The sequence below is a fragment of the Gymnoscopelus braueri genome, assembly GCF_963280865.1.
Source record: "Gymnoscopelus braueri genome assembly, chromosome: 3".
Taxonomy (NCBI): domain Eukaryota; kingdom Metazoa; phylum Chordata; class Actinopteri; order Myctophiformes; family Myctophidae; genus Gymnoscopelus; species Gymnoscopelus braueri.
Window position 1 is genome coordinate 15,869,173 of NC_137612.1, and position 15,223 is coordinate 15,884,395.

At 42.3% G+C, this 15,223-nt stretch overlaps 1 protein-coding gene across 1 annotated transcript; it reads left to right on the forward strand.

Moving 5' to 3' along the window:
- Nucleotides 1-2,853: 2,853 nt before the first annotated feature.
- On the forward strand, nt 2,854-11,273 carry LOC308080562 (keratin, type II cytoskeletal 8-like). The gene is made up of 8 exons (XM_080422456.1): nt 2,854-3,309; nt 4,348-4,556; nt 4,665-4,725; nt 4,831-4,926; nt 5,053-5,217; nt 5,360-5,485; nt 5,623-5,843; nt 11,019-11,273. The coding sequence occupies exons 1-8, from the start codon at nt 2,911-2,913 to the stop codon at nt 11,032-11,034; spliced, it is 1,293 nt and encodes a 430-aa protein (XP_080278582.1). The 5' UTR covers nt 2,854-2,910; the 3' UTR covers nt 11,035-11,273.
- Nucleotides 11,274-15,223: the final 3,950 nt, after the last annotated feature.

Genomic DNA, 15,223 nt, shown 5'->3' on the forward strand with positions numbered 1-15,223 from the left:
GTGGGGCAGAGGTTCTGCTGTGGCATCCAGGGAGTGTGTGTGCACAGTTTCACAGCGACCGGGCCAACGGTGGCGGAGATTAGCTGGTCACAGACAGAAGGACGGACAGGCCACACGGACGGACGGACGGACGGACGGACGGACGGACGGACGGACGGACAGGGGGTAAAACATACTCTCTCGCCATGCCTTCGGCCTGGCGGAGACAAAAATCTATAAATCTTTAGTACATGTTATTATGTGCCCTATAGTAAAGTGAAGACAGTTCATCATTTACAACTGCCTGTTAATGTGTTTGTTCGTGTTTAACATATGCTTTGTATAACATTCCTAAAATATCTATAAATCCTTAGTACATGTTATTATGTGCCCTATAGTGAAGTGAAGACAGTTCATCATTTACAACTGTCTGTTAATGTGTTTGTTCATGTCTAACATATGCTTTGTAAAACATTCCTAAAATATCTATAAATCCTTATTACATGTTATTATGTGCCCTATAGTAAAGTGAAGACAGTTCATCATTTACAACTGTCTATTAATGTGACTTTCTCCTTACCTGTTGCAAACTTCCTGGCTTTCATGAATGCAGACACCAAACAATTACTAGAATTATCTTTCATGTTTAATAAATGATTCGTAAGACACTCGTAAAGAGTATGTAGACCATTTGCAAACGTTATCATGGGCCTTGTTGTAAAGTGAAGACTATGCATTATTATTTCATGTTTAACAATGATTAGTAAAACATGTGAGATCAAAAAGTGGCAGAAGTAACGTTATAGAGTATAAAAGTATAAAACAATTTATTAAGATATAAAATGTAGCAACTCTTGGCCACAGCACACACACTGACATTTAAACAAAGAAATTCATCACAACAGAATCACAGAGTAGCAGGTTGGAGCCTCTGCAGTCACCACCTCCCAGTGCAAGTTAGCTTTAGCTGCTAAGCTAAACTGCTAAGCATGGAGGACATTACTAGCCTACACATTTAAACAAACATTGTGGATACAAACGGCCACCATCAAAATACCCCCTGGTCATAATGCTACTTCATGTGTGTAAGATTAGCCATTTTATGTTACCTCGATCACCTGCAACAAGACAGTCAAAACACATAAAACATGAATTAGACATATTTCTGTCCAGTCTGCAACTGCATCACTGTTCACTTCCTCCCTAGTAGGCTACTGCAGGTGTAATGCAGGTAATCAATGTGTTGCCAGATTTTGCAAAAGAAACAAGCGGCCAGGTCTATGAAAACAAGCCCAAAAGAAGCAACTAGGATCAGGCCCATGATAACGTCTGCAAATGGTTTACATACTCTTTACGAATGTCTTACGCATCATTTGCTAAACATGAAAAAAAAAACTCCCTAAAAAACTCAATTTATACCACTATATGAATCATTTCCAAATGATTTCCTACAATTTAAATTACATTATTTAATGATGAGCAAAATATAAAAATAATGTTTTAATGTGTTTTAAATAATGTTTAAATTATTCTTAAATGTTCTACAATGTTATTATAAATGATTTCATAATCATTAACCAATGTATATAAATAGTTTGTCTATGATTAGTTTTTTATCTACAAATAGCTTGTATATATTATAACATCAGTTACAAATTATTTAATAATCATTTACAGATGTATATAAATGGCTTATTCATGAATAGTTCACTACTTACTAATACCTTATAAATGATTTGTAACTGCAGTTATAAAGGTTTTAGTAATCATTTACGAATGTCAACAAACAGGTTGTTAATGATTTGTTAATAGTCTACAAACTGCTTATAAACATTTATAAATGCTTTATAATTAGGTTGCACTTTACAATAATTACCCGTTATAAAGCATTTATAAACGTTTATAAGCAGTTTGTAGACTATTAACAAATCATTAACAACCTGCCTCTGAGATATAAGTGGAGCAGAAGTAAAAGTATTGAAAATTGGAAATACTCCACAAAGTAAAAATACCTAAACATTTTAATTAAGTACAGTAGTTAAGTTACTTTACACCACTGCTCTTGGGGCATTAATTGAAGATAAAACATACAACATTTTTATTTAGAGCTACGAGGTTTCTGCCTGACACTCAGCGAGTCGCGACAATACATAGAATATACAGTATATAAATATATAGATATATAGAACTGACTTAGATAAGAATCAGTTAGATAAGAATAAAAATGAATGTACCTTCACTCTGTCCTTTACTAGCTGAAGAGAAAATTATCTTGGGATTGATTTTCAAGTGTAGCCCAAATCCAGGTGTTAAAATCTTGAATTAAAATGTTGTTATTTGTCATTGCTGCTCATTATGAAATAATTTCAAACATTTCTTTGTGTGGAAATAATATGATTAAGCATGTCATTGTGTGGAAACCTCTTTGGCTGCCTGCAACATGATTCTTGCTACCTCTATTGCGACAAGCAACAATGAAATTACAAAAGGTGCCCATTTCAGTCAGTTTAATATACTGTACTATATCAGGTTTAGTTTTAGTTTTTTTTCTAAGTATTTTCATTCAACTTTTCTACCCCTACAGCCAGACCTGAGGCAGGGTGTGTCAGAACTCTCGACAAGCCCTTCACTACCTGTTTTACAGGCCTGGCCACTCCTGCCAGCCACAGCCTGGTGCGGGCCGAGGCTGTGGCCGGGGTAGAGGTAGGGGTGGCAGGAGGAGGATAGACAGAGAAAGTGTGAGTGCAGGATGAAGTGGTTAAAATGTTGCTCTTCCAGGTGGAAGCCCCGCCCACCCTCCTCCCAGCTCTGTGCAACCATAAAAGCAGGCGGCGTCAGCAGGACTACACTCAGAGGATCTTGACTCTCCTTTTGAAGCTCACTCAGCCTCTGTCCTCCTCCTGCAACACAGTCAACAATCCTGGGCTGACCATGAGCAACCCTGGCAGATGGTCCCATGCAGCACCTGCACGCAGGGCACGCAGCGCCACAGGTGTCAGTTCTCGTTATGCAAGCGTTTGTAGTATGGGTGGTGGCAACAGATCTACTTCTGCAAGCACCACAGGTCGCATATCTGCTTCTGCAAGCTTGGGTGGTGGTATTGGTATGGCTGGTGGTATGAGATGTGTCTATGGCGGTGGTATGGGTGGTGGTATGGGTGGCTATGGCGGTATGGGCGGCGGTATCGTGCCCATCACATGTGTCACAGTCAACCACAGCCTGCTGGCCCCACTGAACCTGGAGATCGACCCCAACATCTCGGCAGTCCGCACCCATGAGAAGGACCAGATCAAGGGCCTGAACAACCGCTTCGCCTCCTTCATCGACAAGGTCAGTTCCCATTCATTCTTGTTTAGTTTAGTTTAGTTTAGTTTATTTAGTACATTGTTGTATAAAAAAATAGAAACAATACATAAAGTGGCTTTCGGAGCTCAGTGTAGCATGTGAGGTGAGTCATAGCCAGACAGGAGATAGGTGCATTTTTTAAAGCTATACACACGGCATTTCCCATGGCGGTTGTGGACAGGGTGTGGCTGTCCAGAAAGCCCATCCCTATGATCAGGGGCGCTTCACCGATGCGTTTCAATGTTGTAGCGGCCAAAAAAAAAAAAAATCTTCTCGCCGTTTGGTGCCCTCCCCAAGGTTGGTGCCCTGTGCTGCGCTGCTTTTATCCACCAGATTGGGACGTTCACGGCATATTTTGCACCATCACGGTGCGTTCATCATCGGTGACGAGTGCCTGCAACACAGCCAGCAGCTTGCTGCTTGCGACTGACTGTGTCAGGATTCGAGGCCACACTCACACAATCACGTGCACTGCAGCATGCGCCCCATGGGTGTGTATTGTGTATGGGCGTGCATCACCGTGTATGTGTGAGTGTGGCTTCAGGAAGTAAATTCCTAGCCTCGATCTCCAGACTTTTATTTTTTAGTTTTGCTAAAAAATAAAAGCTTGGAAATTCCTGTCCCAGCTGTTGGTACGCAAAAGCGCCTCGCGTCGTCTGATGTGCCGCGCAGAATTTATTTTGGCGACGCATGCGCACCTGCGCACCAGTTATGTGCACCCCTGCCTATGATGCTATCTATGAAGCTATGAAGGTAAAGGTGTGGTATTTTTTCCGTGTTCTGCTGCTCTCGTTAAAAGTTAATACAGGAGCATACCACCATCTGACACGCCCTTCATCTCCATTGAAGTTCAAGGCCATAAAGAAAAGGAAATGAAAAGTCACATTCAACACCGTACAACTACTCTGTTCATTCCTCTGCCTTTACTGCTTCAACCTACCAAACTTTTATTTTAGAATGACAAGTGTTTGCCGCGTGACAAGCTGACAATGTCCTCTCTCTCTCTCCTCTCCTCTCTTATAGGTACGCTTCCTGGAGCAGCAGAACAAAATGCTGGAGACCAAATGGAACCTGCTGCAGGGACAGACCTCCACCCGCTCCAACATCGACAGCATGTTTGAGGCCTACATCTCCAACCTGCGCAGACAGCTGGACGGGCTGGGCAACGAGAAGATGAACCTGGAGGGAGAGCTGTGGAACATGCAGGGCCTGGTCGAAGACTTCAAAAACAAGTGAGACTTGATGGCGTGAAATTGTGAATGTAAAGAATGAAATAAAACGTTTTTTTTATGATGGCCAGAGAGCGAGCATGCTAAGTGGGTCCCTTGTGTTTTGAATAGATATGAAGTTGAAATCAACAAACGTGCATCAGTGGAGAATGAGTTTGTACTGCTGAAGAAGGTAAGGATGAGGAATGGAGCAAGACCCTCCCGCCAGTATGAAAGAAACTAAACTACATGGTTACTTACATATATTGTTTAATAATTGTCATAAATTCTCTTGCAGGATGTCGATGGCGCATACATGAACAAGGTGGAATTGGAGGCCAAGTGTGATGCTCTTCAAGATGAGATCAACTTCCTCAGGGCCGTCTACGAGGCTGTAAGTACTAGTACATGAAACTAGACATAGTCATATGTATGTTGAATGTGAGACATCACCATCCATGCAACTGCAGTACAAATCGATGAACGAAGACAAATTGTAAAACATCAATTGCTTGTGTAGGAGCTGCGTGAGCTTCAAAGTCAGATCAAGGACACCTCGGTCATCGTGGAGATGGACAACAGCCGCAACCTGGACATGGACTCCATCGTGGCTGAAGTGCACGCTCAGTATGAGGACATCGCCAACCGTAGCAAAGCTGATGCAGAACAGTGGTACAAGACCAAGGTGAGCAAGGGACAAAAAATAAGAGATATCAAAACTAAAGGGTTTTAACAGTATTAAGAGACTGAGTTTTTTCTGTAAATAAAGGAAATGCTTTCCAACTTTTTCCAACACTTTCCATGTCTATTTTATTTGTCTACGCCAGGTTGAGGAGATTCAGACAACGGCTGGACAGTATGGTGATGACCTGCGGCAAACCAAGTCCGAGATCTCAGAGTTGAACCGTATGATCGCCCGTCTTCAGAACGAGATCGAAGCGGTCAAGGGACAGGTAGGCATACATTATTATAGAACCTCTTTGAGTTGACCAGTCTAACCGATTGTTAGCGAATGACGCATGGAATCAGCGTGAACTCATTTGTAAAAGGCAGCAGGGGGTTAATTCCACTGTCATTTGTGTGCAAACAGAGGGCTAACCTTGAGGCTCAGATCGCTGAGGCTGAGGAGCGTGGAGAGATGGCAGTGAGGGACGCCAGGCTCCGCATCAAGGACCTGGAGGATGCTCTCCAGAGAGCCAAGCAGGACATGGCCCGCCAAGTGCGCGAGTACCAGGAGCTCATGAATGTCAAGCTGGCCCTGGACATCGAGATCGCCACCTACAGGAAACTGCTGGAAGGAGAGGAGACAAGGTGGGTGGTCTTTTTGTTTTTTTCCACACGGGAGGGGCTGGATCAGCTCTGGGAGTACACATTGTGATCCTGAGAAGGATAGGCCAAATAGATCACCGGAAACAAAAACATGGCTCCCCATCCGCTTCCTGTCTATTTCCTTCTTTAAAACGCCTATATCTCAGAATCTGTTTCCGGTGGGGAAAACCGGTCATGCTCGATGCGCGATCCCCCCCCGTTGTAACTCGCGAGTGAAATGTTATCCAGGGTCATCGCGCTACATGAATGGATGCTTTTTTTTACGTGGATTTGCTCGTCGTGGAGTCTAGAGCTTTAAACAGCAAAGCGCAGTCAATGGGGAGAATGCTGGCACCCACGGTAAGTTGTTATGAAAAAATGCTGGCACCCAATGTGTTAACATCATTATTTACAGTGTTGGAAAGTAACCTAAGTAATATGTAACTTAAAGTAATATTATTACTTTTTTCCAGTAACTAGTAATGTAACTAATTACTTTCACGTTTTGAGTAATATTACTTTGACTTTTTTCCAAAAGTAAGTTATTACTTTTTTTCACGAGCCTTGGTGGTACTCTGGGCTTGAGTGTGTTTATTTGATCCTGTGTTGTTTTTGGTCCATTGCAGGGCCGTGCAGAGAGTGCTGAAGGGGCAGGTGCTCAAAATGTCCACGAAAGGGCACATATGCGCGCGCCGATTTTTGGGGTAGTCTTTTTGTGGGTGTCATCATGCTATTTCACACCAGAAATGTAGTATGTTGGATGTCTTATGCTAATGGAGCAAGATGTTCCACAATAGCATGGCCCATGTCATTACTGCCATGACCCTCTCCTCTGCCTCCTGCATTGGATGCAGGATAGGTGGGCACTAGGGACATAGGTGGGCACTAGGGACATAGGTGGGCACTAGGGACATACAGTAGGTGGGCACTAGGGACATACTGTATGGGCACCTCCATGGAAAATTGGCTATTTTGTCCAAAATTTAAAATATATACATATTTGAAAAATGGTCTTAAGTAATGTACAGTATACATGATGTGAACATGCATGGTACATAATTATCAGACTTAATTTTGATTTTAACTAATATTAGACCTTAAAGGGCCATTTCATCCCTGGAAGAAGTTTTCGGTCTTTTAATGAAGTTTAGGAGTCAAGAAACAAGATCCTGGGTTTTTTTTGTGAATAATCTGTGTTTTTAGATATCTAGTAATCTTCGCAAACGTCGTGACGTTATTTGCGTCATGAGAGATTGGTCTCATTCCTTTCCGCACTACATGTCTCGGCGTGTCTCAGTCAGACCAGCTCAAAAGACAGCCCCAATGGTGTGTCCGTAACACTTTGTTCAACCTTCTTTCCCCACTCGGCCACTCCCATTAGCTGTGGCCATCGGGCAACCCCCCTTGCAGAGTGTGGCATTACTTTACCTGAGTTATCTTCTGATAGTTGTACTTGAATGTTGACATGAAATAATAATCCTGTGTAGTGTTTCATAAGCGCAAGCTTGAAAAAAAAAATACAGCGTGGAGTAGCAGCGCTGGTAAACAAACACCGTCACGAAAGGCTAGGATCATAATACCAAGGATGTGACAGTGATGTCAATACTATGCGACACGGAAGTGAAACTGCATGAAGATACTAAGGATGTCCCAGTGATATGACATCACTAACGAATCCTTGGACATATATGTAACTAGATGAACGTGTCCGAGGACAGCCAGTGTTGCCAGATATTGTGAGAGAAATAAGCAGCCAGGTCTATGAAAACAAGCCCAAAAGAAAAAAAACTATGCCAAGAGCACTTTACCTAGACATGGGATATTATATATTTGAAAATTGCTGATCTACAAGCTCACAACGCTTCGCAACCCATTGTGAGCTTGTAGATCTGCTATTTACAAAAAAATCTTGAGGGGGAAAAAGTCCAAAATGTGGATTTTTTTTTTTTTTTGCAAAATATTTTTATTTGCTTTTCAAAATGTGGAATATTTTTGACACATATTTGTTAGGGGCTCACTGCCACAAATTATAATTTCAGATGGGGGTCTGTGGAAAAATACATGAACATGTTTGAGAACCACTGGTTTAAACAGCAATCAAAACATTTGGAAACAAGCCCAAATATCAACTACATTTTAGAAAGAAGCCGCTTATAATAAGCAGACATGGCAACACTGGCATGCTGTTTGGATGTTATTGTTGGAGATCACACCCACATGCGACCTCCCCTCCTCACAAGGAGGGGCAGTGCACCAAAGCATTATGGTCATTGTAGTAATGCAGCAGTCCAGTCAAACCCTAGTCAAACACACAGATTTCATAATTTTTCTGGCCATAGGTTGCAAATTTTAAATTGCGCTACTGTTATCTACTACAAATACTATTACCATTGAGTGATTGCAGTTTCTTCCAGGGGTGAAATGCTCCTTTAATTGCCGAATGTTTAAGCATATTCTAATCATAGTTTTTAACATGTTGGGCAAAATAACCAATTATACATCAAGGTGCCCAGATGTCCCTAGTGCCCAGCTATCCTGTTAACCTTGCATCATACCACAAACAGCCTAACACGTTAACTTTAAGATGAGGGCAAAGTAACTCATTTCATTTGACAGCTTCAGTCCATGTGGGACTTTCATCAGTGCAAATTGCAATAAAATAAGCAATACATTCTCATTCTCATTACCATGTACAAATTTAAATAATTAACATTTCTCTATGTAGCCTATTCGCCATCATTCCCATTTTCATTCTTCAATACTAATGATCAAATAAAACAGATAAGGCAGGTGAAGATCAAAATGTACTAAAATATGTACCTGAAAACATTTGAGGTGAGAAACAGACCAGGGGGACCAGGGAGAAATAATTCTGCAGCTACAGCCAGGATACAGTTTACTTAATTATCACATAGATTGGAAATAATCTTAATTATTTTGGATAATAATAGTTGAGTCAGTACAGACAGTGCTTCAAGCTCAAAAGGGCCGCTTAGCTTCAAAGGTGAGTGTGTATTATACATCATATAGCTAATATAGAGATTGCTGGCTTTCAAAAGACAGTGTTACATGAGGACAGAAGGAGATCAAGTTCAACCAGCTTTGGTTTGGCAAGGTATAGTAGCTAGTGGATTCCATTAAGGTGATCAGGTATTCTCTGTTGATGAGAATGTCCAAGGCATGCACATGTACAATGGAAAAAGACACACCCTACAAGCTACACTGATTTATTAGACATGTTAAATGCTTCTCACGGAAACATCAAGGATAAAATGGGGCATGCCAGGATTGTAATTGAATGCAGTGTCACAATAGTTTAATGCGAAGGCACCTAACTTTGATCAGACGTGAGCTAACTTTTAGGTTGGAGGAGATCCTAGGCTGTGGATGGAGGGTTACCATGGATTATGATTGTGGAGTGTTATCGTCTCCGCCAGGCCGAAAGGCATGGCGAGAGAGTATGTTTTACCCCCTGTCCGTCCGTGTGTCCGTCCGTGTGTGTGTCCTGTCCGTGTGTCCGTTGGCCCGCTCGCTGCGAAACTGTGCACACACAGTCCCTCGATGCCAATTCAGAACCTCTGACCCAAATTACTCCTACAGATTTTATCCAAACGTCATGCAAATCAGTACACAGTATCTCTATCGTCATGTGATCAACACGGATCTGTCCGATTTCCATCCTGATTGGCTAAGGTTGGCTTCCAAAGTTTGCAGGATCATCAACATATCCGTACAGACAAACATGTCTGTGGCAAGACTTGTCTATGTCCGTGGCACTCTTTTTTTCCTTTTTGTTTTTAAAGAAAAATATATATAGCCTACATATGTTTCATTATAATGTAAAAACATATTCTAAAATACACAAATTAATCTTTAAAAAAAAATTGAATAATTTTGGTGACTCATAAAGTGTCGGGATGACATTCTCATTAATATGTTGCAGGAGACTTGTGGTATTGTATGTTGTACCCGTACATGATTGCATCATATGAGGACAACAAGACAACAAGATTCCCCGAAAATGTCAAATCATCCGTTCAATCCTTGTGGGATACTAGTATTTATATTTTTTAAGACAATGGATTAATGGAGTGTATGAGGTGTGCTAGACAATGAAACAATTAAAGTCAACGGTAATGTGAGTGACCACATGTGAAAAATTTTGCAGGAAAAGAGCAAAAACAGAAGGCATGTCATCTGTTGAGCTCCAATAATAAAACGAATAAACATGATAAAACAACCTAAAAACGCTCATAAGCAATAAATAAACAAACACAGGCAAATCAGTTTAAGGAAAGTGCATAGTGCAGAGTACAGTTATTGCACATTTCATTTTCCACTGTCATTTAACAGCCTGATGGCCTGTGGGAAGAAACTGTTCCTCAGCCTGCTGGTACGTGCTGAGAGGATCTTGTATCCCTTTACCCTTCTCCTCACCTCTGATCAAAGTTAGGCACCTTTGCATCAAACTATTATGACACTGCATTCCTTTCAATCCTACCATGCCCTTCATGACTTTGTCATCAAGATAGCTAGTACAGTACCTGTTCACCTTAATGGAAACCACAACTCTTAAAGTTGACACACAAAAAACTAGTTTAGCTGGAAGAACTTAATCTCTTCCTGTCCTCAAGTATGGACCTTTTGCTCATGCGATGTAAGATGAAAGCACTGTACTGTGCTAAAACTCTGTACTGAGTCTGTAAGTTATGAATTCATACACAGTAAAAGTCTTAGTGTTCATTTAATTCAAATTAGTGTACAAATGGAACCAAATGGACCCATCATGTCATGTGTACAGAACACTTTTTAGAGTTAAATTAACAATGAGGATTTTACAACATAGGCTGCAGAAAAGAGAAAAAAAAACTGCTTAAGTTGAAAATGCAAAGTCAGACTTTTAGGGAGAAAGGATGCAATTACTGGGGGCGAGAAAAAAAAAGTAAAGTAAAGTAACTAGTTACTTTTGGCAGGGAGTAATATGTAAAGTAAAGATATTACTTTTTAAACAAGTAATATGTAGTAAGTAATATATTACTGGTTTTGAGTAACTTTTCCAACACTGATTATTTATCACCAATCATCACCAGAGAATAAAAAAATAACATGAACATTAAACAAACCTTTACAACCCAATCAACTATGAAATTGACTAACTTCTCTTTTCTTCATTCACAGGTTTCTCCAGTTCTAGCTCCGGCGGTGGTGGAGGAGGATTCGGCTATGGTGGTGGCTATGGAAGCGGTGGCTATGGAAGTGACAACCACCCAGGCGCTACTAAAACCCCTAAAAAACATGCATAAATCTGCGGTGCTATCCCACACTCTAAACCATCCCAGTGAATAAAAGGTTGAACATCTAGTGATCCTAAGATTATTTTTTTTCAAATGTATCTCACACACACACACACACACACACACACACACACACACACACACACACACACATTTCCCCTATATGCATTAAGCAGTGGCGGGCCGCCACCCCTTAAATCTGGCCGCCACAGTATGATTTTTTTCAAAAAAGAAAAAGAAGCATTTAAAAAACATTTTAAATCATGGACGTATCCGTGATTGGCAGGTAATGTGTTAAGAAGTGTAAGTACTTCCTCCACCACTGTCTTTTTTGTTATGTATGACAGTTTGTCTATACTACTTGGTCTAATAAAAGTATATTTTCCTAAATCTGGAGACAATTCATATGTAAACTATACAGATATAGTTTCTTGGCAAATTCATACTCACTATGGGATATCAGCGCCTCCAGGCGATGCAACAGAGCTACATACCATAAACTCCCGGGCCATTCATTGGCTGAGAAGGGTATGTCACGTGTCCGGTAGACCGGAAGAGGTATAAAGCCTCTCGCGTGATGTGGCTCATCCTCTTTCGCTTCTCTGCATGGCAGATGCTTACAGCTCAAGACTTACCAAAGAGAATTTCAACGTAAACAATTGACAGGACAGAAACCAGCTTTAGCCCACTGCGGTGGTACTAGTACCAACCTACGGGTTTTCCTCGGTTAAAAAAAAATAAAGTTTATTTTGTTCCGCTCCCGTGGCTATCTACTGTTTCCATTCTTTTCTTCTAAACCAAGTTTTTCCTCCTTCTTCGAGTTATCCGCTCTTAGCCTTGCGGCTGAAAGCTAACAGGCTAGCTCAAGCATGGAGGTTCCACGTTCCTGCGGCTTGCTGCTCTGCCGCCTGATGATCGCCGGGGATAACCCTCATGGGTTCTGCATCTCGTGCCTCGGCCTCCAGCATGCCTTCTCGGCGAGGCATTTCCCAGATGCACCGGGACGCTGCGAGGACTGCGCTCTGTTCTCCACGCTGCACCTCGCTAGCCGCTTAGCCAGGGCCAGCGCCCTTGCTACGGGCAGCAGCGACGTCCCGTCCCTGATCGTCGCGGCGCCCGGGGAACGTGAGTGGTGGAGCCCACCACGTGCGTCCTCAGATCACCATGGGCCCTCCAGCAGTCCCGGCGCCCTCGAGCGGCGCTAGCCACCGCTCGCAGCGCCTCCAGGCTGCTACACCAGCCGTGCTACGCAGCACTACAACAGCCGCTAGCGCTGTGCCCGGGGGAACCACCCGGGTGCAGCCAACTAGCGGCGCTCAGACCGTGGTCACAAGCGGCTTTTCTGTCCGAGGGGGTCAACTGCCGGTTGATAATGACACGGCAGTTCATTAATTATCACCGCAAATCAGGCACATTTCAAATCCTCTTTGCAAGCTCTCTCTCCCTCTCTCTCTGGCTCTCTCTCTCTCTCTCTCTCGCTCTTTCTTTCTTTCTCTCTCTCTCTCTTAACAGCGTGCGTGTGTTTCTGGGAGAGAGAGAGGTAGAAAGAAAGAGTGCGTCACACGCTGTTAATTTACACCTATTTCCTGTTAATAATAACCAGTGTAAAATGTGCTGCATAGGGCGGTAAATGGGAGACACTTTATTGTGAAGGTACAACAGGAAGAAGAGAGTTGTTATTGTTGCTGCGTAGTTGTTGCTGCTGCTGTGTAGACCGCGGTCCGGTTACAAGTTACATTACATAAAGTTGTGTATTTAACAGTCAGTCACACACAAGTTGTATCATTACGAGTTAGAATATGTCACAGATATAGGCTACTACAAAGGCACTTGTGAGTAAAGTTGGCATGTTGCCCTGCCTACAGTTTAACAACAGTGCAGGGTGAATATGAAATATCCAACACTGTAAATACTCTCCACAACAGCTATAGGCTACTGCATCCAGGTGAAACACGACGTTAATCATAATCGTGGACCTATTTTTAACTCTATATGAGGGGGACGCGTTAAAACGTTACCACTTTGAACTGAATATGAGGAGACGACAAGATTCTCACAACTCATCAACTTTCCCACGGCTGTCCCAACTAGACGCACGGAGGGCATCCACTGCCTAACTATACAGTATAACCTCCTGTGAGTGAGTAGTGGTCAATAATTTATTGCCCTAACAGGTCAGCTGAGCCACGTTATGAAGGATTAATCTGAAATGCCCAATTTTGTGCAGTGCCATTTGATTAGAAAATGTGTTCAAACGCAATTGATTATTGAGAAACCATTACGCACGCAGTGACGCAGCATGCGCAAATGGTAATGTAGGTAATTAATGTATTTGTGTAAGATGACCCTGCTATATAAAATGTGTATATTATGATGGTTCATGTTCAAATAGCTCAATCCAAAATATAATGCTGTAGGCCTAAGTGTTAGGCTGTATTTACGCACCTGCTTGTCATTAATGCATACAAATAATTATGACCGTTACTTTTGTCAGATGTCCGATAAATTTGAATCCTTCCGGACATTGGGACCGGCAGATTAAAATCCTAGCGCGACCCCTGTCCAGGAGGTGTGCGCGGCCGTGAACTGGTCGTCTCCATCAACGTTTGCGGCCTTCTACAGCCTGGATGTGGCAGCGGCGTCAGTGACGCACGCTGTACTGGGCGTAGCGGCTGTCTCTAGTTAGAATGGGGGAGGTTAGGCAGGGTTTTTGTGATTAGCCTGCCTTTTTTCTCTTCCCTACCTTCCTTCTCTTGAGTCCCCTCGGAACCACCGTTGGTAGGTTTCCAGGGGAGGGCTAGGAGGGCTGGGGCGCCCGTGAGGCCAAAGGTCACGCCCGTGGGGGCGGGGCCTTGCGGCTAGGGGGCGTGCGGGGCTGGGAGGGTTTCGGTATGGCTATAAGCCCCAGGGGGGGTTTATGTATCCCATAGTGAGTATGTTACGGAGAATTTGCCAAGAAACTCGAGGTTACGGATTTAACCCCGGTTTCTTTAGAATTCGGAGTAACATACTCACCCAACACCCCTGTTTGTGTGCATCTGCATGCAGAGAGCGGTTGTTAAAGAGGATGAGCCACGTCACGCGAGAGGCTTTATACCTTTTCCGGTCTACCGGACACGTGACATACCCTTCTCAGCCAATGAATGGCCCGGGAGTTTATGGTATGTAGCTCTGTTGCATCGCCTGGAGGCGCTGATATCCCAAAGTGAGTATGTTACTCCGAATTCTAAAGAAGCCGGGGTTACATCCGTAACCTTGAGTTTATTTGTATAGTCTCCCCCCAGAAGCAAAGATTTGAGTTAAAAATATCCGCTTTAAAAATATATATATTCAAAGATTTGAACACATTTTCATGATTTTTCAAAAATAGCAGATCTACAAGTTCTTGTATATCTACTATTTTTGAATAGCAGATATAATAGTATAAAATAGTATAAAAATAGTATAACATAATAGTAAAAAATTACGTGTCCCTAATGGATCGGATCCAATGTAGTTATTATTTAGTCACAAGCTCCTATTAATACTTTTCAATAGTTCAATTTTTATAAAATCCAAAGATACACTTGACCACTTTCACTATCAAAATCTTTCAAAAATAGTCGATCTAAAAACGAGTGTCGCAATGTGACACGCAGTGAGCTTGTAGATCGGCTATTTTTGCTACTTTTGCACGACACTCTTGAACGACGAATTAGGGCATTAATTGAAGATAAAACATCCAAAAGTTATATTTAGAGCTATGAGGTTTCTGCCTGACACTCAGCGAGTCGCGACGATATCTACCACTGACATTTGTCATCACTGTCTGTGTGTTACGTTGTTAATCTAAATTCTACATCACAGATTTGAAAAGAGTGATCTACTTCTTTCCATGATTGTAAGTCGTCTATCCTTAGCAAATCTCAAGGGCTCTAATTTAAGACCAGAGGCCGATTCTGCAAATGTCTTCTAAATCCCAACAGATTTCTGAAAAACCTATGTTTATACAGTATATCAGTGGTGCTCAAACTTTTTCATGTCAAGGACCCCCAAAATTATATGTATTTGGCCACGGACCCCCATCTCAAAATATTTTGTTCCAGGGAC